At 39.6% G+C, this 25,000-nt stretch overlaps 4 protein-coding genes across 4 annotated transcripts in view; 1 reads left to right on the top strand and 3 right to left on the bottom strand.

The window, feature by feature from the left end:
• LOC111336958 (voltage-dependent calcium channel type A subunit alpha-1-like) overlaps positions 1-1,153 on the bottom strand; it is a 42,849-nt gene extending 41,696 nt beyond the window's left edge. The window contains exon 1 of the mRNA XM_088751883.1: positions 1,044-1,153. The gene's annotated coding sequence lies outside the window, so the exon portion shown is untranslated. The remainder of the gene's footprint in view (positions 1-1,043) is intronic.
• Positions 1,154-3,072: 1,919 nt separating this feature from the next.
• On the bottom strand, positions 3,073-14,713 carry LOC111336726 (uncharacterized). The gene is made up of 14 exons (XM_022942874.2): positions 14,297-14,713; positions 12,988-13,287; positions 10,946-12,853; positions 10,368-10,513; positions 9,770-10,037; positions 9,001-9,390; positions 8,573-8,795; positions 8,111-8,418; positions 7,373-7,885; positions 7,159-7,263; positions 6,634-6,789; positions 5,315-5,869; positions 4,518-4,889; positions 3,073-3,999 (listed from the first exon to the last, which is right to left on the bottom strand). The coding sequence occupies exons 1-14, from the start codon at positions 14,358-14,360 to the stop codon at positions 3,866-3,868; spliced, it is 5,442 nt and encodes a 1,813-aa protein (XP_022798609.2). The 5' UTR covers positions 14,361-14,713; the 3' UTR covers positions 3,073-3,865.
• Positions 14,714-15,527: 814 nt separating this feature from the next.
• LOC111337941 (protein Hikeshi) lies at positions 15,528-19,893 on the top strand. Its single transcript, XM_022944338.2, has 3 exons — positions 15,528-15,680; positions 17,079-17,303; positions 18,258-19,893. Exons 1-3 carry the CDS (start codon positions 15,651-15,653, stop codon positions 18,594-18,596), a joined length of 594 nt encoding a protein of 197 aa, XP_022800073.1. The 5' UTR covers positions 15,528-15,650; the 3' UTR covers positions 18,597-19,893.
• Positions 19,364-25,000, bottom strand: part of LOC111337932 (C-reactive protein 1.4) — a 6,872-nt gene continuing 1,235 nt past the window's right edge. Inside the window, exons 2-6 of the mRNA XM_022944329.2 lie at positions 24,748-24,865; positions 23,662-23,905; positions 23,222-23,367; positions 21,317-21,580; positions 19,364-21,181 (exon numbers count right to left, since the gene is read on the bottom strand). Of these exons, the coding sequence (XP_022800064.2) occupies positions 20,925-21,181; positions 21,317-21,580; positions 23,222-23,367; positions 23,662-23,905; positions 24,748-24,844 (1,008 nt within the window). The 5' untranslated portion in view covers positions 24,845-24,865 and the 3' untranslated portion in view covers positions 19,364-20,924. The remainder of the gene's footprint in view (positions 21,182-21,316; positions 21,581-23,221; positions 23,368-23,661; positions 23,906-24,747; positions 24,866-25,000) is intronic.

Here is a 25,000-nt window from a genome sequence, read left to right as displayed (position 1 = left end):
TAGAAAAAGCAAGAATAGCTAATTAGGAGTGACGACAGAACCCGGGCGGAAATTGTAATCACGATTAAGGTAGAATGTCAAGGTAGAAGCTGGCAAGAGTTGGCCCTTATGTTCTTATGCACAGCGTAACGTTAATAGACTTAATAAATGAACTTGCTTTGTTGAAATTATAGCTTGAATGATCACCTAAATAATTTGTCCTCCTTTTGAACTAGAAAGGTTTTCTATTGGTTCAATCTTGCTTTCTTCTGCACGATTTTCGCTTCCCAAGGTTCGATCGTTTGCATGAGACAGTAAATCTTTGCCCCTAGCGAGTTTCAGTGTGAGTTTTTAGAGAGGGAGGGAAAGTAGTCTCACTCGATCATGCACCGTCTGCATGGATGTTCAGCGTAGCTACATGTAGTCGTAGTTGCTCAACAACAGGGATTTATTTTTGTGGGATTACACCTCACTATTCGGTTTATTCTTTAAAAGATTTGTTTCGGTCGCGATTTCAGCAACCGATGCAGGAAAATGTCGCATAGGATCACTTCAGCACCACAGACTTTAATTGTCATGCTCTACTTGAGATTAGTGGAGAAAACTTATACTTACTCCGCCTCCTAGCAAGCTCGGATAGGGAGATCATTTTCTGCTGCGACGTCTTTAAAATTGCTGGCTGATTATTTAGCTAGACAGATGAATAGCGCGCCTTCTCAAAATATTTTTCAAACAGGTTTTCTGCTATATTAATGAGCCAGATGGAAGAAACTACTGCTTTGCATTCATTTAAGACAATAGTAGTAGCTTATGCCAGCCCAGTTTGAATCATGTTCTTGTACAAAGGGGCAGCGACAAACCATTCAATTTTCCTTTCTCTGCAAGAACTAAATTTCTTGAATAATGGTATCGACGAAAGTATATAATTTAAGAATATGGTAGATTTAAGTTAGATTTAGATATGCTAGCTTACGAAAGTGTCTAAAATCGGTCTTGAATGACTTACGTTCACTTGATAGCTGTTGACAAGCGTACAAAAATCTCGATCTTATTCGTGAGCGTACCTGGTTTAAACTGCTGAAAGTGATTCTCCTCACCTGTGTCCGTTTTGTTCTGTTTTTATTTTTAGGACCGACTTGCAATTCCAAGCGAAGCAGAATAAATCTGAATTTATGAAAACTAATGCACGTTGAATCCTTTCTCTTTTCTTTGATTATGAATTTTACCTGAAGCTCTCTTGTAAACTCGAATGGTTGCTATGCCCAATGGTGAAAACCATGGTAATCGATCTTAGCTTAAAACCTGCGAGTGATAATTTGACGTTCTAATCGGAACCATTATCAATGATGTGACTGAATAAAATTCTTAGTAATTCTGATGACAGGATACGACCAGAGACTTAAAAAACTGAAAATTAACCCCATCGTTATTGGAAATTTTAAGTTAAACACAGCTTTTTTTGGTTCTAATATTTTACTTAGAGACCTTAGTAAGATTTTCTCAATGAAGTCACTTAGGTGATAAAACATTGTATCGCAGCAAAGGAAAAACTGTAAATTGTATCATACAATTTTTCATGCACAAGTGAAAGTTCCACTTGTGCATGTCAACGGGGGAGAAAAAAGTATAAGATAGGATTACAAAATGACACCGCAAGACCAGAACATTTCACGAATCATGAGACGCTTAAATCTTCGCGAATACACCATGGAATCAAACAGGAAGCTGCGGCGATATTTAAGAATTAAGTATATTTTGACCGGCATTGCTTTCAAAAAGCACTTTAGAGGCAAAGAGGAGGGAGAGAATAGACGCGATTAAAACAACCGAATGAAAACAAACTGAAACATTCAAGCTTACTGTAAATCAGTGTGCGAAATGCAACGTTTATTTACTTTTGTAAAATCTTGCTAAATATCAAGTTTTTCTCCGTTTAAGTACCTTTTGAACCCTCATAACTACGGGTTTTAATCCTTCTTATTTTTTTTTCATCAGATGTAACATGATCATGATGTGTCTGAAGGTTACTGACGTTTGTTACTCTTGCTCGACGTTCATGTAAAATTAAAAGCCATCGCTGAAGACTTGTATGCATAAAACTGAACATTACCAGAAGGTGATTAATTGACTATTTACACTCGAATCTCAATTCAAAAAAGGGAGATATTTCAAATCAATGACACAATTTAAACGACAATAAACTTATTATGAAGGAGTAGGCGGTGCTGGTAAAATAGGTTTTTTTTGGTTCATATGTTACGGAGGTTTCCTGTTTTACTTCGCTAACACCTTCCTATCGTTTCCATGACTATGACATAATTGGTTTGAAGTTGACAGCACAGCCAAGGTCAAAGAAAAATTTCCATAAAATTCGAATCTAATGCAATAGTAATAAAACAAAGCTGAATTAAGTACATGTCTTCGACAGACAATTTCCGTATATCTTCAAAAATTCTCAATTCAACCTTGCTAATTTTAATTTGCTCTTTTTTCGTTCAGTTTAACTTCGGTCACACCTGACATGAAGAAGCATCCCTTATTTAGTGTACCCTCCACTACAGATTCCAAAGAGTCTCCGACATGCATTATCGTGATAGTCTGTTCTCAGCGAATTAACGGGAAGAGTCTACCGACCATTTCATCTCAGAACATTTGAGGGCGGCATTTAATTTGAGAGGAAAAAAAGCGGAGAAAGTAGGTGGGTACAAATGAAATAAAATACCCTCATGACTTCATATGAAATTTTTCTCTTGACCGGATTATTTAATGCTGTAATTTCTTTAACAAAGTGATGCACCGTCCATTTGAAAAATTTTGAAAAAGACTTGTAACCACCAAAACAGTTCAAACAATAATGCCTTCCAACGCAAATCTCCTGTCTTCTGATTAAATTGTTCCTTAACATTTATTCGTATAACCTCCATTAGAACAACAATGATTTGAAAATAAAATGCAAAATAGTTTGTTTTTTCTGAGAGAGATTCACTGCGCAAATTTCATGGCGTTAGTACGGCCTTAGGAGTCCAGGGAGAGCATAACTCTTACTAAAGATAGCGGGCCGTTTATTTAATAAAGTGGATCAATTGGGAGGACTTTTGTGAAGATCACGACTTTATTTCGGTTTCCTGGAATAACAGGATTATTGGCTCTTAGAAAAATCAAGCATGCCCTACTTATATTATGCACAGTATATCAGTGGGTTCACCAATGGTGTGACTTTTAAATTTTTTTTTTTTTTTACCTTTCTATTAATGTTATGGGGACAAAGCTTCTCTATCACGGACGTTTCTGTCGGGGTTTAACTTTTTGAGACGAGGAGAGGAGGAGGTGGGGGGAACCGTTATCGTTTGTGGTTTGAATTAAACATCTTGGCCATTTATTTTTCGTCAACATATCCACATTCCACGAGTGCCTAGATGCACCTCAAATATTTGTAAAAAACGAACCCCAAATTTGATTTGGAGGGCTGCTTAAACAGTCATAGTAAGTAAATGAAAAATTGTCATGCGCTTATACGCTACACCGGATGAGTAGTAAACAGAGCTATTCTTACCGGCCGCTGTGTACACGCACAGCATCACTGTAAATTATCTCTTGCGTAAGGAGAGATGCCTCATACGGGTAGAGATGTCTGTTCAAAAGCGCAAATTGATAGATGCAGACATATCCTGATAATCAGTTTCAGGAACTGAAATATTTAGATGTTTTTGTCGGGTCAGGTACCACTGTGCTCCATTCTTATCTTAATTTAATCCAGTAAATTACTGCATTCATGATTATTCATACATAAAAAGGAAAAAACAGTTATTACAGTTCGGGTAAAAGTTCTGAAGAAACCCGCCATCCTTATCGTGCGTGACAGTTCACTTGAAGCGGCGTAACATCTTCACAGCTGTTGTAATATGTTTTTCACATCTTGCTTGGGGCGTGACCATGTGACTGTTTCTCCTTGCTTTATTGATATTTTGCCTTCCCCATACCTGCTTCCAAAGATTGAGAGTTCTTTTAAGGTAATCTCGCCTGAAGGAGATAAAGACAATAACCAAACCTGAAATTGTCTTATGATACCTGGTGGTACAATCTAAGTTATCTGTATTCTGGTATCTTCCGCGACTTATTCCTGACCAGACCCACAACAAGATGGAATACAAAGATGAAATAAAATTATAAAATACCTCGTAAATGTCAACTGCCAGAGCTGTAAGGAACCTACCATGGTCTCAGTTGCACTACCGTTTACTCTCTCACCTCTTCGTACACGAGCAAAGAGAGCTTAAAACGACTGGGAAGGAAAATAACATCATAGAACTGGGCATCTTTTTTCAACTCTACCCGTTTTTTTTTTTCGAATACCGTATTCGCAAATTTGGGAAAACAACAGATACCGCTGTAGCTGATGACTACACTACCTTCAATGCGTAAAACTGAAATAACTTTAGTAAAGTCTATATATATAATGGCAGCCAATGCGCTTAAAAGGAAACTGTGGAGCTGGCTAGGCAGATTGCGGGCCTTGTCATCGAATATTAGTTTATTACCTGATTTGACAGTAAACGTAAACATTTCTTCTTCTTCACTGTCATCTTCGTCTCTATCATTCTCATTCACGTATGCTCCCTCAATTGTCCCCGACGCTCTGGGCGTGAAGAAAGGTAAACTAAACGGAATTGGAAACTTGGGCCAGAAAGTCAGTGATGCATTGGGAGCAAAGTACTGCTGACCTGACACTGCGAGAGGTATGTGCCATAGAACCATGTGGAAGGAATAGTGAGAAGTGGCCCAAGGCAGCCCGTCAAGTCCATAACCACTGCTTGAAATGAGGCCATGAATATTCCATTGATCATTGAGCGTGGAGCGCCAGTGATCGAGCGATTTTTTAGCGCGGTTAAGCGCAATTATGGGATCTGTGTCTTTAAATGAATAGGATATTGGTAATGGCCTTTGTCTTCTGTTATTTCTTAAAGTGTAATATTTTAGTTCATTATAGTAGGAAAGGAATTTATCCCAACAATATCAGGAGAATTAGCTTCTAGATCTTGGGAGTAAAAGGGTTTAGCGGACACCAGCTGAGCATGGATTATGTGTGTGTCCACTTCATACAGAATTCGCCGTGATTTTCTGGATAACAAAAACTAGCCGGGACCTGAAACTGACACCTAGAAGTCTCGATTTGTGATTCACTGTGCAAACCATAACATCACCGAGACACCTGTTATGAGTCTCTTTTAGAGTCTGTACCTTGCGGGTGAGACTGCAATAAATGTTTTTTGATCCTTCATTAAAATTGGAATTGAGAGGGCTGATGAAAAAGTTCGAGTTTTGGCGTTTAACTCACCTAAATGAAGCATGAGAGAGGACCAGTCGGCGTCTGCGCCCATCCAAACTGAATTATGCTTCGTTATATTCTCTAACGATTTGCATCCGGGAACGTGATGGCTTAAAATGATTGACGTGTCCTCCTGGGTGATTTCTGTTTCACCTGTATTCAAGACTTTTAGCCCAAAAGGAGAATCATTTCTCTCAACTTCGCTTAATAAATGTTCTTTCAGTTTACTGCGAGGCACCAGATCTCCCAGACCAAGGGAGTAAGCCCAGACTTGACCATATAAGGAATCTGACATGATCCACTCAGGAGAGCCATATTCCATATCCCACCAGGCATGGTAATACTGCTTGTTATCGTCCCACAGCTCAACGTCGACGCGTTTCTGTGCTTGATTAAAAGCGTGATGGATGCTAGAGGTAAACTTGGTATCGTTTTTTATCATTCCCATTTCCTGCGCGGCTCTCAAGGCCAAGAGATACACAAAGGAATTGTACGCGTCGTGGTCATATTTATCCAACGCTACGATGTCGTACGTGCTAACTTTCCGAAAAGGAAGACCAGTACCTGAGGATAAATAGAAGAATTGTTAAAGCACTTCTCAAATGACTTTCTAAATCTGATCCGATCTTACATTGACTTCGCTCTCGTTTGCTCTGTTAGTGGTCTGAAAGACTCTCGCCGCCTTCCCGGTCAATGAGCAGAAATAAAGCCAATCGCATCGTGTTCAATTGTAGGTAACTTGGTAATATCAACTAAAGTGAAATTGTAAATTGGCCACCGTAAAGAGTTAAAAAGCTGACGTTTCGAGCGTTAGCCCTTCGTCCTTCGCTCTGACGAAGGGCTAACGCTCGAAATGTCAGCTTTTTAACTCTTTACGGTGGCCAATTTACAATTTCAACTTGGTTGATATTACCAAATTACCTTGTTACCCCCACCGACGCAGCATCACAGTTTCTTTAGAAACTTACCCCCATTATTCATGTTCAATTATAGTTTCCCTTCCTTTGATCGTTTGCCTGTTATAATTTAGAGATCTAACTTGCTCTATTTTTTTTTTAATTTGTTGAATTGCTTCTTTTGATCACCTTGGTTTCTGTTTTGTGATAACAATTTATATCTTATGTGATGCGGGAAGGATTTCTTTCAGAATAATTGAATTAATTTGCATTTAAAAATCAGATATGAGAGATATATTCAGGGTTTTTCGATAAGCTGATTGTATTCTACTCAGTGTGTTCGTTGAGTCATTTCAAATCATACGTTATGGATTGTGAAAATACCGATATGTCCAGAAACACACAACAGCATATGAATGTAATTGAGTAAACCTTTAGTGGAATCCACCATGACCCAGGCCATTGCTCTTTTAGCCGCTGGCCAAAGTCGGTCGAGTGTGGTCTGGTCACCGGTCCATTGAAAATAGTGATAAAGTCCAACCACAAACATGGCTGTTGTGTCCGCCATCACTCGGCCACCAGAGTAATCTATAAGGCAAAAGAAAAGGAGGAATCTTTGAATGAGTGTAGATGTGAATGTTCATCTACTCCCGACTCGGCTTTAACTCCTATCAATCAAGTGAAAAGGGGTAAGAACAAAAAGGGAAGTAAACGCACACTCAGAAAATGGAAAGGAGAAACTTAGTCAACCAGCTGTTCTGTGAACGCGGATACTTCATATGACACATCCATAGACTATCCCTACGAGTCATACTCTTCTCGTTGATTTCATCAATTTTATTAATGACATTTATGACGAGATTCCCCTACCCCTCTCTTACCTACCTGTGTAGCAATTTTTAATTATTAGTAAGGAGTATTATGTTGACAACACAAGTAATTTAGCAGCATTATTACCAAGCTTCCCTGTCGGTCCTAGACAACCGGAAGTAAGTGCCTCTTGTAGCATACCCGTTGAATATTGATTGTCGGCCCAAGCTGTTAGAAGTTCTCGCACTAATTCTGCAAAGTGTAGCAAAACGTAAGATAATGATTACAATAATCTCAAAATCATTTCAGTAAATTATTTCATCAGAGAGCTAACAAAAAGCAGAATTGACAGTTAAAATACCTGGGAAGAAGAGAGTGTAAGGAATAATCCGTTGCATATCATTTTGAATGGTGTCGATATCATTACAGTCAAAAGCCTCCCACTGTCGCCATCGGCCATCTTCTGCCCAGAACCCAGACCTCCAGAAGCTCATACTGTTCACAAGCAAATCTTTTAGCCAATCAGGAAGCTCATTGACTCTGTTCTCATCCGGACCTTTGGGTATATGCTTAACCTTGTCATTGATTGGTTCCTTTCTTGCAGGTGCAGACCCAACGATCGGTTCGTGCCACGAATGAATATCGACTACTGTTTGGAGCAGATCTTTGCGCATGTGCTTTGCTGCATCCTGGCTGGATTTGAACAGGGCCGAATACAGGTTACCGACGTGAACCTTGGCCATATCACGGTTGGGATAAAACCACGACAAAATTAAGGTCAACGATTTCTTCTCTCCTGGCTGAAGCTGTGTCATCGCAGACGCTGCACCATGTAGCCCAGTGTTATTAACAGATGCTGTATTACCAATTATTCCTGGAAATAGAAAAAAAATAGATAAAAAAGTGTAAAGGTTTCGATCCAGATTTCAGCGTGCTCAAGATTGGGCGCAGTGAAATTTTTCCCTTTTGTTTGAAAATAATCACAGAATCTTTTTTAATAAATAGCCAAATAAAGCCGATGTAAACATAAATCACAACCATCTACAATTTTTTGCTAACTTTACGTCGGATATAAAAAATAGCGCTGTGATGTACTTGCCTGTATTCGAAAAATTTTTCCAAATGTCTCCGAAGTCGTCAGCCACTGCAAAAGATTCCAAGCTGTCTTCGTCATCAACTGCATATAGTGTTGTGCTACCACTCTGGGGGAAAAACCCAGGCCTGTGACAAGTCAGCATGGAGTCTTTCACGGACCATTCACCCTTAAGGCCCGACACGATGCCGGTGGCCCAGGCGTGAAGCGGCATTTTGTCCTTCAACAGACACGATGTGGGTCCATTAGTTGTCCATGACATACATTTGGGCATCTTTGAGCACGCATGCGCACAGTCCGAAGGTTTTATCATTCTGGAATGAGGAAGAAAGTACGAATTGATTTTAACTTTTTTTTCAAATCTTAGGTTGCAATGCTGGATTTCAGAACGAGAAAAAGCATCCGCAGGTACAGGCCTCTTAACAAGTGAATAACTATCAGAAAAAACTTCGGTGCTCAATGACATACCTGGTGAATACAACTTCTCCATAATTATCTCCCACGCGAATTGTATCCTCCTGTTGTCCTAACGGCAAGTTAAACATGAATGACACATTCAAAGGTCTGTCAGCCTTATTACGCATGCCTAAGGTAAAGGCAACCGCAGGGACCGCAGACTTGTAACGCTTTCTCACATGAAATGATGGAAAGGCGTACAAACTCATGTCAACGTTCTCTGTTATCGAACCACCTGTGGATAAGCCAAGAAAAATAAGTTAAGTGTTCTAGCTATGGAAAACATAGAAGTAACAAAAGTTTGTTGTTGCAAGAGTTTAAACATGAATCTTACTTACCGACGCACAGATATCCTTCTTGACGAGGGTTTACTCCTGTCTTGATTAAAACACTCAAAGGGAGGAAAAAAGAAACACGGAGAAAAAAAACAGTCTACTTACCGGGGGTTAGTTTACTGACAGGATATGATCCGGAGTATGACAAACTCTCCACTCCAGGGTACCCACGAGGAGCATGGATTCTCAACAGCACTGCCTTGCTTTTATCTTTATCCACTTCTGACACTCTTACTCCAAACACAGCCAAATTAAGTGCTCCCTTGTTCAACTTAGCTGAACCTCCGGGAGACTGGTTCTCGAGCGTCCATTCATGAATCGTTCCGTCGGCGCGTAATTCAAACGAGCCCGTCCCCAGTCCCCCTAGAGGAACCGCTGATCGCATGCCAGACGGCGGATGTCTGGTGCTCTCGCGGTGCACAATTCCAGATGTACAGTGTTCTTGATCCCGGATGGGCGTAGGTATGGCACTTTTCAGCCAGCAGCAAAAAGATCCTGGTTCACAAATAATGATACGTCGTCAAGATTAAGTTGTTTCACATACAAACCAAGAACTTGGGTAGGCCTGCCAACCAGTTTCCTTCAGCTTAGTTGGTAAAACATTAGACCGCTATAGGGCTGGGTGTCCAAATTTAGTTTTTCTTAATTATCAATGATTTTAAGACATCTCCTGTCAAACAATGGTTGTCTTTAACACCCACTAAAGGCAGCCTATGATTTCTTTCTTAGAAATACCTAGCCCTTTAGGAATCGAAAAAATTGAGAGTTTTACTGAGATTTATATACCACATAAGGCCTAAAATCACGATGAACACTTGAAATAAGCATTAAAAAAGGACCTTTTGCGAGAAACTCTAAACATCTTATCGCTGACCTTTGGGACAATTAGCTGTGCTTGCTTTCTGGAATCTCAGTGTCCAGGACTGGCAGCGCGGCTCCTGGCAGCAGTACTTCTCACAGATGTTGGCATTATTAGTCATGGTACTTCCTTTTATTGACATGACCCGGAAGCTCAAGAAAACGTCTCCTCGCAGATCTGTGCTATTCATCCACAGGGAAGAGTTACACGTGTGATAATTCTTTGGCATCTCATAGAGGTATGAATATGGTGAAAACAGATCATTGTTCCAAGAGGCACGTGTCTGAGAAAAATAAATGAAGCGCGATTTGTAAATTTTTCAGATGGTGGTTTTTCTCTGCTACACGCAAAAGAATGTGCAAATGACTACGTTTTGTGATAGGGAAACGATTCGAAAGATTTGGAGCAAATTCGTTTTTAGTTAAGAGTTGAACTTGAAAAGGTGATAAAGGGAAACTTTCAACAGGGCAAAATCACCATAAGCCGTTTGGGATAATGAAGGTACCATTAGTTGTGGGTCTATTTTAAAAATTCTTTGAGTGCCCTTGAAAGCTTGGCTTGTCAAAAGATACTTGCTAAGATGGCCCAATAAAAATATATTTCTCCTGCCTACCTTTGATACATTATATTCCTCCACGTACAGTCCACACTGTTTGAGATACACAAACCTACTCTCGTTATAAACAGTAGAAGGTCCGTTTAAAAACTTAAGTTTCTCCAGTTCTATGAGAAGTTTGTCCTTCTTAAGCCGTGGCTTAGCTGTGAGGGAAGAAAATTTTAAAACATTGCAACAGGCACCGGAGTTGCAAAAAGTGCAAGAAAATTGATGTTGTAGGAAGACAAAAGTCTTTGTATGGCAACCATAAAAAACTGTATAAGTTTTAAAAAAAAGTAACATCGGTTTTATCAACTGAGTTGATAATGTAAGTTGGCTACCGTAAAGAGTTTTAGCTTTGAATAGCTGTGAGGCAAGTGATTTTAAGCGATGTGTATAAAATGCGGGTACCGTCGTATGCACCTCCACGATTTGTGCCTCGTTTAACTCGCTTGATTATGGCTTGCTACAAGTGCAAATGAATTAAGCAATTTCTCAAAGTTGGGGAATTCAGAGTATATTCCGAATATTAATTTTTTTTTAAACAAAATATAACACGAGTAGATTCGATTGATTTCTAGGGACGCTGCGCTTACCCTTGTGAGGTTCTTTTGCCACTTCTACTTTTTCCTCACTTTTGTTATTATCCTTCAAATGCTCTTGTTTTCCTTTTAGCTTTTTGTGCTTCCTTTGACTTTGGAGCTGGGCCATTCTTGTCAAAATCAGCTCCTCTAAGGTTTTACCGATTTCTAGTTGTGTCTTATTAAGTGATACCTGTTTGTGTTCATTGAACTTAAGAGAATTGTCTTCCACACTGCTCGTTTTAGGCTTTAATTTAGCTCCATGACTGTCTCCTGCATCCTTCCCTCTATCCGACTTTGACTCAGCAAGCTTATGCGCTTTAGAAGTGTCCTTATCCTTCATGGGATCAGAATTCTCGTCTAAATTCTTTGCTAACTCTTTCATCTGTTGTCCAAGGATAGCGAGAGAATTCTGTTTCTTCCGAGCGGCCTTGTCTTTCCGACCAATTCTCTTTGTATTCATCTCTCTGAGTTTGTGCTCGGATTTTTCCACTCCCATACCCCAGGGTTTAAGATTTTTCAAGTCCTTGTTGTAACGATAGTTCTTAGCTTTCTGAAGTGTGTACAACTTTGCTTCAGTGCCATTGTGTCCTATTCCTATAACTTTATCTCTACTTTTGCGGCTTTTATGCCTCCGATGACTTCCAGGAGTTTTTCCACCATCACTCAAAGGTTTTGCTTTCTTTCGCATCTCATAATTTATAAATGCTGAGCCAGACTCATGTTTGCTAATCATATTGTAAATTTTTTTCACTTTTTCTAACTCTTCCTCTCCTTTTGGTCCTTTAGCAACCATGTCCAAGTCTTTTTTAGGAGCTGCGTATCTCCAAACTTTGTGCAAGTTGTGCTCAACTTCTTTCAACAGTTTTCTATCAATTTTGATTCCTGAACCGCTGCCACTCTCACCAAGCAACCCTGAAGAATCCGACAATCCACTGTTCTCTCCAGAGATGTCATTCTCCACCGATTCTACGAGTGCCTCTTCTTCGCTTTCTTGTAAAACACCAGATCCTGATTCATTTGTTTCGTCTGAATCGTCCTCTCCTTCACCCCACCAATCATCATGTGTCTTCTCATCAGCGTCTTCCGAACTTGATTCCCCGCTTTCACCCTTTACGGATTCCTTAGGCTTCATTCTGTGCTGATTGACTAGGTCAGATTCATGTTTTATCACCAAGTTATAAATCTCTTGCACCTTCCGCTCCTGTTCTTTACTATTTGGTCCCTTGGACATCATTCCGAGGCTCTTACTGGCCGCGGCATAGCGCCATACTTTACGTAAATTACGTTGGACCTCTTGCATGATCGTTCTGTTTATTTTACCAGACCTGTCTGCATGCTTCTTGTCAAGAATGAATCCTGAGCCTAAAGAACTTAAATCAACAGAGGAATCTTCCCCATCCTCTTGTCTTAGCTCCTCCTCTATTCTGTCATCTAATAAGCTCTCCCCACTACCAGACTGCGAACTAGATTCAAATTCAACTATATCCCTCGGACTGGCCACAGACGCCATTTCTGTTCTTTTCACTGCAGTCACTGGGTGAGTTTGAGTTTGAATTATGTCATCAGTTACGTCATCGTCCTGCTCGCTACCTGACTCACTAAGTAGGCCTCCTTCCCAATCCTCTCCGCCAGATGACTGTTCCATTTTGAAGTTCATACTTTCAGAGCCGCGTTCATAGAAATTTCCGCTGAACAAGTTAGTTTCGCGGCTGTTTCTGACTAAAGTGCTGTTGGAACCACAATCTTCTTCGTCCTCAATCTCCTCCAACGAGCGAATTATTCTTTTAACTTGGATAGCGGACTTCTTAACAGCAGGATCTTCATAATCAATCACCGATGACGTCTTTGAGATGTTGATGAAGCGGGCGTCATTTTGCGACAAGTGGAGAATGTCACTGACTTCTCTTCGATCGGGTTCAACTGAAAACGAGAAAGAGAGAAGAGTGTTTCGTGGTCCAATCACAGAACAATTGATTTAATACTTTTCGAACTCGAGAGTTCTTTACACTCATTTAAGAAGAAAGTTTTTTGGCTCTCATAGGAGATTTTTATACCTTCATCTTCAGCGTCTTCCCTCGATGCGATATACAAGAGTCTCATGCCTTTGTTATAGCTTGCCAACCTCACTGGTTTACATAATTCACGGCTGAAACAAGACACTGAGTAACAGTGTTCACCTATCCACGCCACTAAGTCACATGACCTCTGATCACAACACCGCTGAACGCAAAGTTCGGTGTCATCTGGAGGACCAAGTCTTTTAAAATGACCAGCTTGGAGACCACCTTGAAGACGAGCATTTGGAAACGTGTAGCTTTTTGGACAGTTGAAGCGTTGGAGGGCAAACGGAGTTACTGCAGAAAAAAAAATTAAGTAAAAAATGTTTGGGTCAGTGAGTTGGAATTAAGTGCTGCAAACGACAAATGACTGATAATATATGAAAATTATACACGTGAACTGGTGGTTAAGAAATGAATATTAGAGCGATCTTCGTAGTAATGAGGACTATATAAGTAGTGGTGAAAATAAGGCCTGAAAAAAAATTTAGGCCTGTTCGGAGTATGAACCCATGACCTCTGCGATACTGGTGCAGTGCTCTACCAACTGAGCTAACAAGCCAACTGGGAGCTAGCGTCCACGCTTTGGATGTTCGTGTTTTTTTGCCTCTTATTTTATTTTAGCTCAGTACCTTTCCCTACTTCAAAAGCACTTATTGTATGGAGTGGCTTTAGACAAAGGTTACAGTGCGACAACGATATAAATAAATCACCGGAAATTGAGTTAAATGTTGAGTTACTAACAGTCTCATGTTAAAGACAGCATTTAAGCAGATACATAATTACGAGGTCTTCATTTATACTTATTTTTGATTTGCAACTTTTGGAAAATGCTTTAGAATAGACGAGCAATATTTTCATCTTCAGCGACGATGTCGAGTGGTTTTAAACCGCGCTATGTCTGTGTGGACTACAGCAGCGGAAAATATTGTTTCCAACTGGTTTGCCAAGGAAGCCATAAAGGATAAAAAGGAATCGTTTTTAAACTGTTTTAAATGTAGTTTGGTGCTCATAAAAGTTGCTCAGTTACCTTTTATTAGACAGTTTCAATGATGCCAAATTACGGCAGGCAAAAGTCAGAGCTTCTTCGATCAATTTTAAGCAATAAAATACTTACAATAACAATTATCTCTTGTTATAAACTGAAGTTTGCTTGAGTAATAAAAACCAGCACGAGCTACAGGTCTTCAGACCAAATACACATTTCCTCTTAAGAAACCCAAAAAAATGACTATCATAATTTTTTGCAGATGACGTTTCCATTGAAACTCGGTTTTAAAGGTGAAAATGTGTAACCTTTACTTACCTGGTGAGAACATCAGAATTAGGAGAAACGTAACCATGAAAATCTCGTTGGGTTGTCTCCACATTTCAAAACGTTGATTGGCAACAGTCTTTAATCTCCAAGCCTTTGTAAGATTATCAAGTTACTAGCCACGCTGTAAAATCTGTCTAATTCCCAGAAAAGTATATAAATTCTTCAGAATCTCTAAAAGCAAATATCCACGTGATTTTCTTTGTTGCTTTGCAATCAGCGTTAATCAAGTTGAGTTGAAATGGGATGCGCTCTAAAACTGCACATGACACGCAACAATGGATTATTCACTCATGATGCTGTCGAAAAGTCAATTGAATTTCCTCTAGCCAGGGATTTTCCAAAGAAATTTCATGATGAAACGAAGTTCAGAACAGCGAGAAATCAAGCGACCGAAGAATAGTTCAAAAATTCATGTCTTGAATCTAGCGGGTGGCAGCGGGTCCTTATCTTTAAGTTTTTCGCGCTTGGCAAAGAAAATTTCCTTGTTTGGTAAAAAATGATGTAAAAATGAGTTTAGAATACTTCTAATATGCTCTAGCGTCAGCTTTTGCTCCAAGAAACCTTAAGTTTATCCTGGAATTTGTTTTTTTTATTGAGTTCAACTGAGTTCACTTTGAATTCTGTTCGAGTTACTGTCGTGCAAGCTATCATAACCTGTTGAATTCAAAACATATATCAAATCACACGATACAGTCAGTCGGAAAAATCTTAAATTTAGTTTTTAGAGGTTTTCTTTTTTCTTCGCGCACCGCAGCCATAATGAGCAAAGAATCATATTTTTGACGGAGAATAAGTATTAAGTTTTGGAAACTTTGGCACCTGACCAAAATGTGTTCTTAGTCAAAAGAACACCAAATATAGGAAATCCGCGAACACTAATTAAGAGAAAGAGAATAAAGGAAAAACAGAAAGACACATATTTTAAAAGTTATATGGCCATTAAGAAGCCAAAAATAAAATTTTAACTACCCAGGCCCCTCAACCCCAAAAACGGCACTGTGGAGGGTGCACCCGACATGCAAGTCTGTCAATAGCAGTCGGCAGTCAATTAAACAGGTCACTCAGCCAGCTAGCCAGATGGTCAGACAGGATTTGGGTAGATATGGCCATGCATAGCTATGAAGGACCATGCAGTACCATGAAGGACTGTAAAGGCCGTCAGTTGATCAACCTCTTCGTCCAAAACTTGGACACTGTATGACTGTCACATTAAGTAATTTTCATTACCATCAATTGACCGCTGGTCAAATAGAAGTGTGACGTCTTTTAGACGAGGACCAAAACATCCACTTCGAACTGATGATCACAGTGGATTCGCGACTGAGCTGCGATCTGCTTCGATATGTTTGGATGCATTGTCTCTGGACGTTTAGTGAGTACCTTTTTAAATTAACTGAGAGGTTTTATTGTTGTCGAAGAACCGAAAATGTAGCAGTATTTATCTTGGTGAGCTCACTGCTTCTCGTAAATATATCGACCATGCATTATATATCTCAAGAATCTGTCATAATACGTACACGTGCTTGCTTGCTTGTTGTTGTTGATGTTTTTTAACGATCGTTTTCGAAAGAAACCATTCATTTACACCGAGAAACCTACATTTTCTTCTATATCTTGAACCTGCGTGTATAGGGCAATCGATCTCTCGGATCGTGAGGGGTTTTTTCTATTCTATTTAGTTGAAAATGCAGGTCTATATATCTTTTTTGAATTCGCTGAAAAGTTTTTAAAATGTATTGTGTGGTAATTATACAGCCCAAATATGCCTTACAATTTGGGAGTTCTTGCTTTTTTGAAATCTGAGTTGTTTGAGAAAAATAGACGAAGAATGTTGTAGTCGCAAAAGAGAGTTCCAGAACCTGAAAATTTCGAAATTTATATAATACCTTGAATATTGTGGTAGATCGTTCAGAATTAACTTGTACCATTAAACAATATTAGATTAGGAGCTTGTTATTTCTGTCACGTGTAGAAATCCATAATGAAGAAATTGATTCTACCAGTTTTCTTTAAACTTTAATACCACAGTACTGGGTCCTTTTTTTTTTTTTATTTCATTTTGCTTTGACAGCCATCTTTGACTTGGAGTAACTCTTATCCATCTTTTATGTTCCCTCTATTTTTCAAATGTCATAGAAGCCTCCCTTATGCATGAAACAATTTTTTGATATGTGAGTGTGGTGTATGATTTGCAATGGCATTCATGGCAGGCTTGTGTGTTTTGTATGCCTTACCATCCGTAAATAAGCACAGTGATGTCCATGTTTGCATGTCTCTTTATTTATATTCACTAAGTGTAGATTAAGAGTCAAATGTTGGAAAATTTTTCTAAATTCATTACTGAAGTTTTTGCTTCACTCAAGCCTTACCTTGTAACCTTGCAACAAGAAAACCTGATACAGTTAAAAAAAGGAATTTTGAATCTCTTTGGTTGAGATGCGATTGTGCATATATGTACATGAAAATGGATAGTAACGGCTTAACTTGCTTGTTCATCTCAGCTGAGCATCAAAGATTAACCAACTATAGCATTTGAATCTTGTTTGTAGTTTTGTCAGTTTTACAAATTATTCAGGCTGTAAATCAAGCCAACAACCAACTAGTTTCAGGAATGGTGAATTTATAAGCTAGAATATCACTTCTTTATCATGAAGCATGTGAAACTCGGGGGGCCTCCTTAAGTATACTAATACTGTGAATCCTTCAAAGAGGCTGATATGGGGAATAAAGAGTATGTATTTAAAATTTTTATTTTATTTTCTCTGGTTAGGTTCAAACAGATGCCCAACAAGTCGGACCGACCCAATTTGTTTTCAACTTAGCTGATGCTGACAGAATTCACCATGTGGTTGTCTTTTTGACGGGTGTAACACCCTTTCCAGATGGGATGGGTGGAGGAGTTTATTACTGTTATCCAACTCCTGAAGGACCAACATCACAGTTGCTTGGATTCATTGGCAACAATAAGCCAAGTGCTATATTTAAACTTGCAAAGGTGAGTTACAAATATGGTAGTGGTAAGAAAACCAAGACACAAGAGTTTATATAAAATTTTTCAAATTCTCTTGACCCATGCTTTTGCTCAAATGCAAATAATGTATCTAATAGGTGGATGATACAGTAAACTTTATTTAACAAATGGTAAACACCACAGCATACACTATTGAGTTAGAGATGCACATGGGAGGTTGCTAAGCACTAAAGAAGGACAAGAGTGGTGCGAGGCAATAGCCGAGAGCAAGTTTAGCTTCTTGAGTGCTTAGCAATCCTCCCAAGTGCATCTAATGCTCAAAGGTGTATGCTGTGGTATTTACCATTTGCTTTACATCATAACCATGACACATTGTAGCAAAATAGTTCCCTTTTATGTAACAAATCTTAAGTGACCAGAAAAAACAAGTGCATGAAAACTAGTCTTTGCATTTGCTCATGTCAGCAGTGTATACCCATGGGCAAATGGTGGACACTTAATTGAACAATCAGAGCACACGCTTTCCTTTGGTTATGTTATGATGAACGGTGGATAAAAGTTTAAAATTTTAGATTTTCCTCCTGGTTAATTTTTGATAGCGTGGAAGCAAATGAAAAATTTTAGTTCCAAGCTGAAGAAAATGAATTGTAAAAATTTGTTGCCACAAAACGTAAGAGTATAAGTCTGCAAAGTCAACTCTGGACCTACAGAGCTTCCATGCTATTTGGTATGATATAAACTCACATAAATGTACACCTGTCTTAAAAAAAAAGACAAATTTGCAGCTGTAAAGCAAACGTTGTAATGTTCACTTCTTGCACCCTACCCAAGGTAGCCTATAAGCACTGCCAGTGTCACAAAGGTCCGTTTCTCCCCAAGGAGGTAAATGACTTCTAACTTTCACACTTAATTGGTGATTAATTATTTTGCTAGAAGCTGAACATAATTGTCAAACTTATTTTGCCACTTGTTTTTCAGGCAAGGCCAGAGGAAAGAGTACAGAATCCGTTTGGAATGAATGCTGGCATGGCTCTTGGTCAGGTGGGAGCTCAAATTGGCATCTCAATAGAGCCCCTGGACCAGTTAGCCCAGCAGACTCCAGCGAGTCACACAACGCCATCAAACTTGAACTCATTTGTGGAGTACACGCAAAAAATGTTGGAGAATTTCTTCAATTTTGCTTCATCGTTTGCCATTACTCAGGGGCAAATGACCCCGAACCCTTCTGAGAGTTTTGTACCTTTAAGTGTGGTACAGAAGTGGTATGAAAACTATCAGAGGAAAATGACGAATGATCCGAATTTTTGGAAACGTTAATGGACTGAATTTGGCATCATCTAGTTCTAGAAATGTAAGGCATTGTAGAGGCAGAGAGCGGGAATGGGGTTGAGGGGTTGAGGTACCCCTTAAAATAGCTTACAATAAGTGATCATGAAAGCAAAGGAAAGCTACTGTATAGCTAAAAGATAGTTAGTGGACCAGCATACGCCCTATAGTTGACAAGAGGTTTGAAATGCCAGTCATATTAGCAAAATGCAGCATGCCTACCAATCTCACTTAAAAAGAAACACTTAACGATTTTTTTAACTCGCTCGTCATTAAGTAATTTGCACCAGCGGTTGGTGCGAAACGTGGACAATTCTCGATAACATTTCAAAGAATTTTTAACAAGGGAGGCCATCTTCTTTGCTGGTCTGTCAGAATTCTTGCGATGCCCAAATTAAGCTATCATTGTCACGGAATTTATTGCGTTTGTTTTGATACTACATCAGAAAAGCAAAAGGAAAGGACAGCGTAGCCGCAGCAGTGTCTTTATTTTATTGGAAGACGAACACATTCGTCTGCCCTCTATTTTCATGAACAGTCGTACCTTATGTGCTTTCTGCGGTAAACAAAACGAGCTGCCATTGGTTAAGTACTCGACACTCAATGAGTAGTAGTAAACAGAAGTTTTCTGTGGCGCAACTTTCAATTGATTGCCGTGGGTAATGCAGGACTGCTTTCGCTATGTTTTACTCTCGTCTATGATTGGTAATGAAATCTCGCCCCATCTTAGCTCTCAACCGATCAGAATAGGCAGACAGTAGGGATAGACAGTTTATTTGAAAAACATTGCAACCAAAGGTTGAATTACGTATTCATTGACAAATTTAAGAAATATATAAAAATGGTAACATACTTAAAATATTAAAAATTAGGTTACATAAATAGAGTCAGCTTATACAAAGCGTGCATAAATGATGAAAGATAAAACTATCATGGCACCTGTTCGCACGAACCACAGGTAAATTAAAAGCGCGCTTTTTCCTTAAATCCACCCTGGATACATTCCTGGGCGGCAGGAGCTTATGCAGCTTGTGATTTGGTGCAAGAACGTTAGAAAAGAGCTTGTTGGAAATATTCTCGCGCCACTCATGCAACGAGATAAGCCCAGTGCACGATAGCGCCTCGTGATATTCTTTATCAGGGAAGATTATACGTCATGCGCGCTTCTGGCATCTTTCTAAATCAACTGATAAATATTGAGGTAGGCTGCTGTGAAAGAGCGCGTATGCGTATTCCAAAACGGATCTAACACATGTAAGATAGAATAAAACGAGCTCCTTAGACTTAACCTGGGCGCGCTTTAATTGGTGTAAGAAGTAAAGCCGCTTGTTGACTTTCTTTACTATCTCATCTACATGTGCGTTCCATTTGAGATCGACGGACATCTTAGCTTTATGAACGTAACGTCAGATGCAAAACCAAAAGTAATACTCGTTCACGTGTGTGTTCCCTCGCTTCAGGCTACTTTAAGTGAATTATTTCTTTTGTCTCCCCCTTGGCTTCGTGCGATATTTACCTCTGTTCCTATGAAAGTTTAATTCCTATGAGAAGTGGTTAGGGACGCAGCTGGGGACGTGGTATCCTTCTCGATCATTTCATTCGCTCTGTCGAAGAGCTGAAGCACGAAATGTGAGCTTTACAACCTCTTTAACGGTGGCTAATTTACATTATCAACTCAATCGATAAAACCAAATCATCTCGTTAAACTCTACCACCAAAGCAGCATCTTAGTTTCGTTATAAACTGTTCCCTTTATTCTTACCAAGATAGTTTTCAAATATCTGTTTTAACATATACCTGTAAGTGTAGACATTTTGGCGACTGTTTTCCAACACCTCAATGTTTATTTAAACGGACACGCATAAAACTTCTCAACTAAAAATTGCAAAACTTGGAACCTAGCGCAGCAATCTCTAAGAAAGCATAAGCTACTACTTTTCTATTTGTTTTTGTTCCTAAGGCAACAGTTTAGGAATTACAACACTTAAGTTTACGTAGGTCTCAATGTCTTATTTAAACATAACTCGACAAATGTCGTTAGCGAACAAGAAGCTTTAATAGCTGCATGGTTGACCAAAGCTACAAACCTACGAATCATTGGCTCTGTTTGGGGCCAAATAAAGTAAAGAGGCAAAGTTAATTGACAAAACTTTGAACTTATTAGTCTGCATGGGTGTCCTTTATTGTCTTGACTCAAAAAGGCTGTTTGTGATATTTTCCTCCGTTCTCATTGGCCATTGTTTTTACTATGTTTTTTTCTTACACCCAATCGTAAATCTGTCTATATCTAAGAGGGAAGAAAGGTATTAGCATTGCCACTCAGTCGTACAACATGGCATGATATGTAACATCTTTATCTTGGGTTAAGATAAGATCAGCTTGGTGCTGTTTGCCTGTCGCACTGCTCAGCTCACATAGGAACTGGTCCTCGTCCTGTTTGAAGAGGTTAAATGACTGACAATTGCAAGATCGTAAACAGAGCAATGCGCAAGTGAACTCGTCCCTCACTGACTTTTGGGTAACCACATGTCCTACTAGTTTGAAGTTCTCTTGTCTCGTAAAGGTCGATTCCCCATCTGAAGAAGAAACAGGAAATTAAGTAAAATAGATGTCCTTTACAAAAGGAGAAGCTGTAAATCAACGGCAAAAAAATTATTTAATGATTGCGAAATTGAATACAAAAACGCTCCATGATACAGAATTTTACTCACGTAAACTGGAAATGCATGTAGTAGAGGGTGACACAATTTTAACGCCTTTTCGAAGCATTGGGGCGATCACGTTTTCACACCAATTGAATACATTTCCTCTGGTAAAGTCGCAGCTGCCATGTACTTTACTTATCTCTTGTGCAGTCAGTTCTCTATTCCAGATCTTCAAGTTACTCATACTTCCGTTTAAACGTTCAACGAACTCACCAGACCCATCCCTCCGAGCACCAAGCACCAAAGTTCCGCCTCCTTTGAGACCTTTATCTGGGGTTGAAATGCACCACGTCATTACAGTATTTCAGCCCCATAATGCATAGTAAAATCGTGCCTATTTAAGCCTTCATCAAATTCTTGCCCAAGGTGGAGTGTGTGAACGTAATTGCGAGCGTGCGGAGGAATGGTGACACAAAATTTAGTGTGGACCAGAAGTGGCTGGGTCGAAAAGGAATTTTTTCATCTATATCTCATCTTGACCCAGTCCTTTCTCGTTTAATGCTCTCTCTCCTCACAGAAAGAAAAAGAGATTACATTGTAACAGCAATACAGTTTGAAAGAAAAATCGTTCCTTGAGCAAGTACGTTTTGTCCGCCGTATAACCAGGAACTGACACGGGAGCTCCAGATCGAGAAGACAATTTAATTTTAGGGCGACGGTATTTTCAGTGCACTGATTAATTTACATAAACTCTTGTCCAAAAAAAAAAAATAAAAATAAACCGAAACTGAGCGCTTGAAAGATATTCTCCTCCAGAAATTCTTTATTTGCATAAATGCCGTCGGTAATTTGTGGTTACATGGTACGAATGGAAGCCAATAGTAACAGTCGATTGAGCTATCCGCCTCCCGGATAGCTCAATGGATAGAGCGCTGGACTGTTGTGCGGGAGGTCGAGGGTTCGAGCCCCGGCCGGACCAACACTCAAGGTCTTGAAATAATTGAGAAGAATTTGCTACCTTTCTATAACATCAAGAAATGATTAGATATTCTAGTCTTCTCGGACAGGGACGAGTAAATGGAGGTCCCGTCTCCTGCAGGGTTGGGGTAGGAGACGTTAATTTCCCACACACGAGATTACTGTGTGATGGATGTCCTCCCCTGTGGTGGGATGGGTGGGAAGGTGAGATCGATAGACTGAAGCGGCTGCCAGAGGCGCCTGATATGCTGACGTCTGTTCTCAACCTTACACTGCGCCCGTAATTCAGCCTCTGGGCTGCAAGTGGTCAGATATAAACTATATTCGTATATTCGATTGTGGGGTTTGATCACACGAATGAGAGAAGTCTTAGCCTGAAGACTTTAATCGGTGACACTAAATTAATGGTTTAGTTCCTGAGCAGAAATCGTCATCATCATCATCATCATCATCATCATCAGAGGCTGTTTGACAAGTTTGATGTCTCTTGACCTTGATGATGACTTCCGCTGAAGCTGTAGACACATCAGTCTCTGTCACTGACAACCGTTCGCGGTATTTCCTCAAATAGGTGCCCACGCTCTAATTAAGCGCCCACCTCCCAGGCCATGGTATCTCACAACAATATGATCATAATAGCGGTATTAGCCTGCAGTGCAGGCGGATTTCGTCGGGGCGAGTAGATATTCCTATCGGTTTTTCAGGCCGCCATCTTGAATTAGAAAAACAGTGGAGAGTTGGGGCGAGGTAAAACGTTTGGGGAAGGAGAGAGGGGGAGGGGAAAGAAAAAATGGGGAGGCCCCAACCCTCCACTGTTTTTCTAATTCAAGATGGCGGCCTGAGCATCAACTCGCCCCGCCAAAATCCGCCTGCACTGCAGGCTATAGCGGTATAGGAAACGAGTAAAGTAGTATTGATACTGAACCTCGCCATTCTATCAAGTAATTATAGGGCAGAGAATCGAGACAGTGTAAATCTGTAAGGGCATCTCACCTGCTCTGAAAGCCCGTGACGTTAGGACATGAGTACCATCAAAGTAGAAACCAGTCATAGGTATAGGAAGTGTTTGGTACCAAATGATGCAGACATGGTGCCAACTTTTATCTTCAAGTTTAAGGCTATTTGGTAACCTTAGATAGCTGGAAAGACAGTTATGAAATCAAAATTCGAACTACATAAAATGGATACAATTAAAACAACTGTGTCATTTTTGTGTATCTTAAAAAACGGTCTACCTATTCTCTTACTGCACAACCGTATCACTCTTCTGCAATCTTCTCTTGCTAATCGTCGTTTCGTTGGTTTGCCTATGGTAGCTATTTGTTTCTCTCGAAAAACAAGGTCATGACAATATGTTCCAGTAATATACAATATACCCTACCATTCCTTTCTAGAAGGAAAGCACACAGTAAGCACAACAAATATCAACTTACAGGAGGTTATTATCATCCATGTAAATATCTATCGTAATGGTTGTCCGTTTTGTCTCCAAGTGAAAAGCCTTCTTGTATTTACTGGTAGAGTAAGACAACAGAGTCGTTGTTGGCGCTAGCGGCCCTGAATATGTCATTAACTTGATCCAAAAACAGACTGTGAATGATTCCATGTCAGGAAGTAGGCTGGGCTCGACTATTGCATATCCATCCAAACTTTGTGGAAATTGCAGGTCGAATGATTCTGTGAAGTCCCCCCCCCCCCAAAAAAGAAAAAAAAAAAAAAGTAAATACATTTTTCATCATTTGTGGTAGGAACGGTTTAATTAAATTTTACTGCAACGAGCTGAATACATATGATTCTGTAAATTGGCCGGAAGAGCCCTTCTGGGCAGAGCCCAACAAACTATACGTATGAGTTTTTTTTTTTTTTTTTTTTTTGTAAAGTCAGTCTTTTTCCTTAAGTTAAAGGAGGGGACTTTTCTTGCTCTTGAAGTCTTCCCGAAACGACTTTCATAACCAAATAATCTGATGGACTGAATTCAGTTTCCCAGGCAAACAACCATTTCATTGAATAAGAAATGAAGTATGCAGCCCTTAACATGAATAGCCCCCTCTCTAATACCAAAAGAGAATCCTAAGTTACCGCGGGTAAAATTACAAAGCAAGCACAGGGCTCGCAATCTTAAGAGTCTAGTCAATGCCATGCACTCATTATCCATAGCATTACTTTAAACTTCACTTAAAAGCAGAGGTAAGGCTAACGACTATGGACAATTTTTTTTACTGTCAAATGACTTCTATAAAGGGAAAAGAGGTTAACTTTAAGGGCTCGATAAAATTCCCACTGGTTGTTAATCACTTTCAAAACCAGGAAAGTCTTTTTGCAGGACAGTTGTCCGTTAAATCGTCCCATGCACCATGTTATGTGATATTTCTTTAAAAAAAAAAGGACTCCCGACACATCACGAGTCGTTCATAGTTGTCGGTACATACGAATAACACTTGACGTTGAGCCTGATGTAAATGCTCCCGACCAAAGAGTAGTTTGTAATTTTGATCGCCGGTCTGTTCACGTCATTTTACCTGATCTGCTGGAGAGAGTTGTCACTTGGTGCACCTGATAAATGAGACCAATCAACAGAAAAATCCTGTAAGGAACTGATGTCATACGGGCGTTCATTATGCTCTGGTAGTTTCAAACCTGAAAGAAACCGAATATATATAAACCAATCATTTAGCATGTCACCAGCAAAGAAAAAGAAAAGAAACGATAGCACGTACAGGACCAGTTTGTGAGGATGAAATCTTTGTGCAGTTAAGAATTGTCTTTTGAATA

This window comes from Stylophora pistillata, chromosome 3, assembly GCF_964205215.1.
Source record: "Stylophora pistillata chromosome 3, jaStyPist1.2, whole genome shotgun sequence".
NCBI lineage: Eukaryota > Metazoa > Cnidaria > Anthozoa > Scleractinia > Pocilloporidae > Stylophora > Stylophora pistillata.
This window is presented reverse-complemented; position numbering and strand designations above follow the sequence as displayed.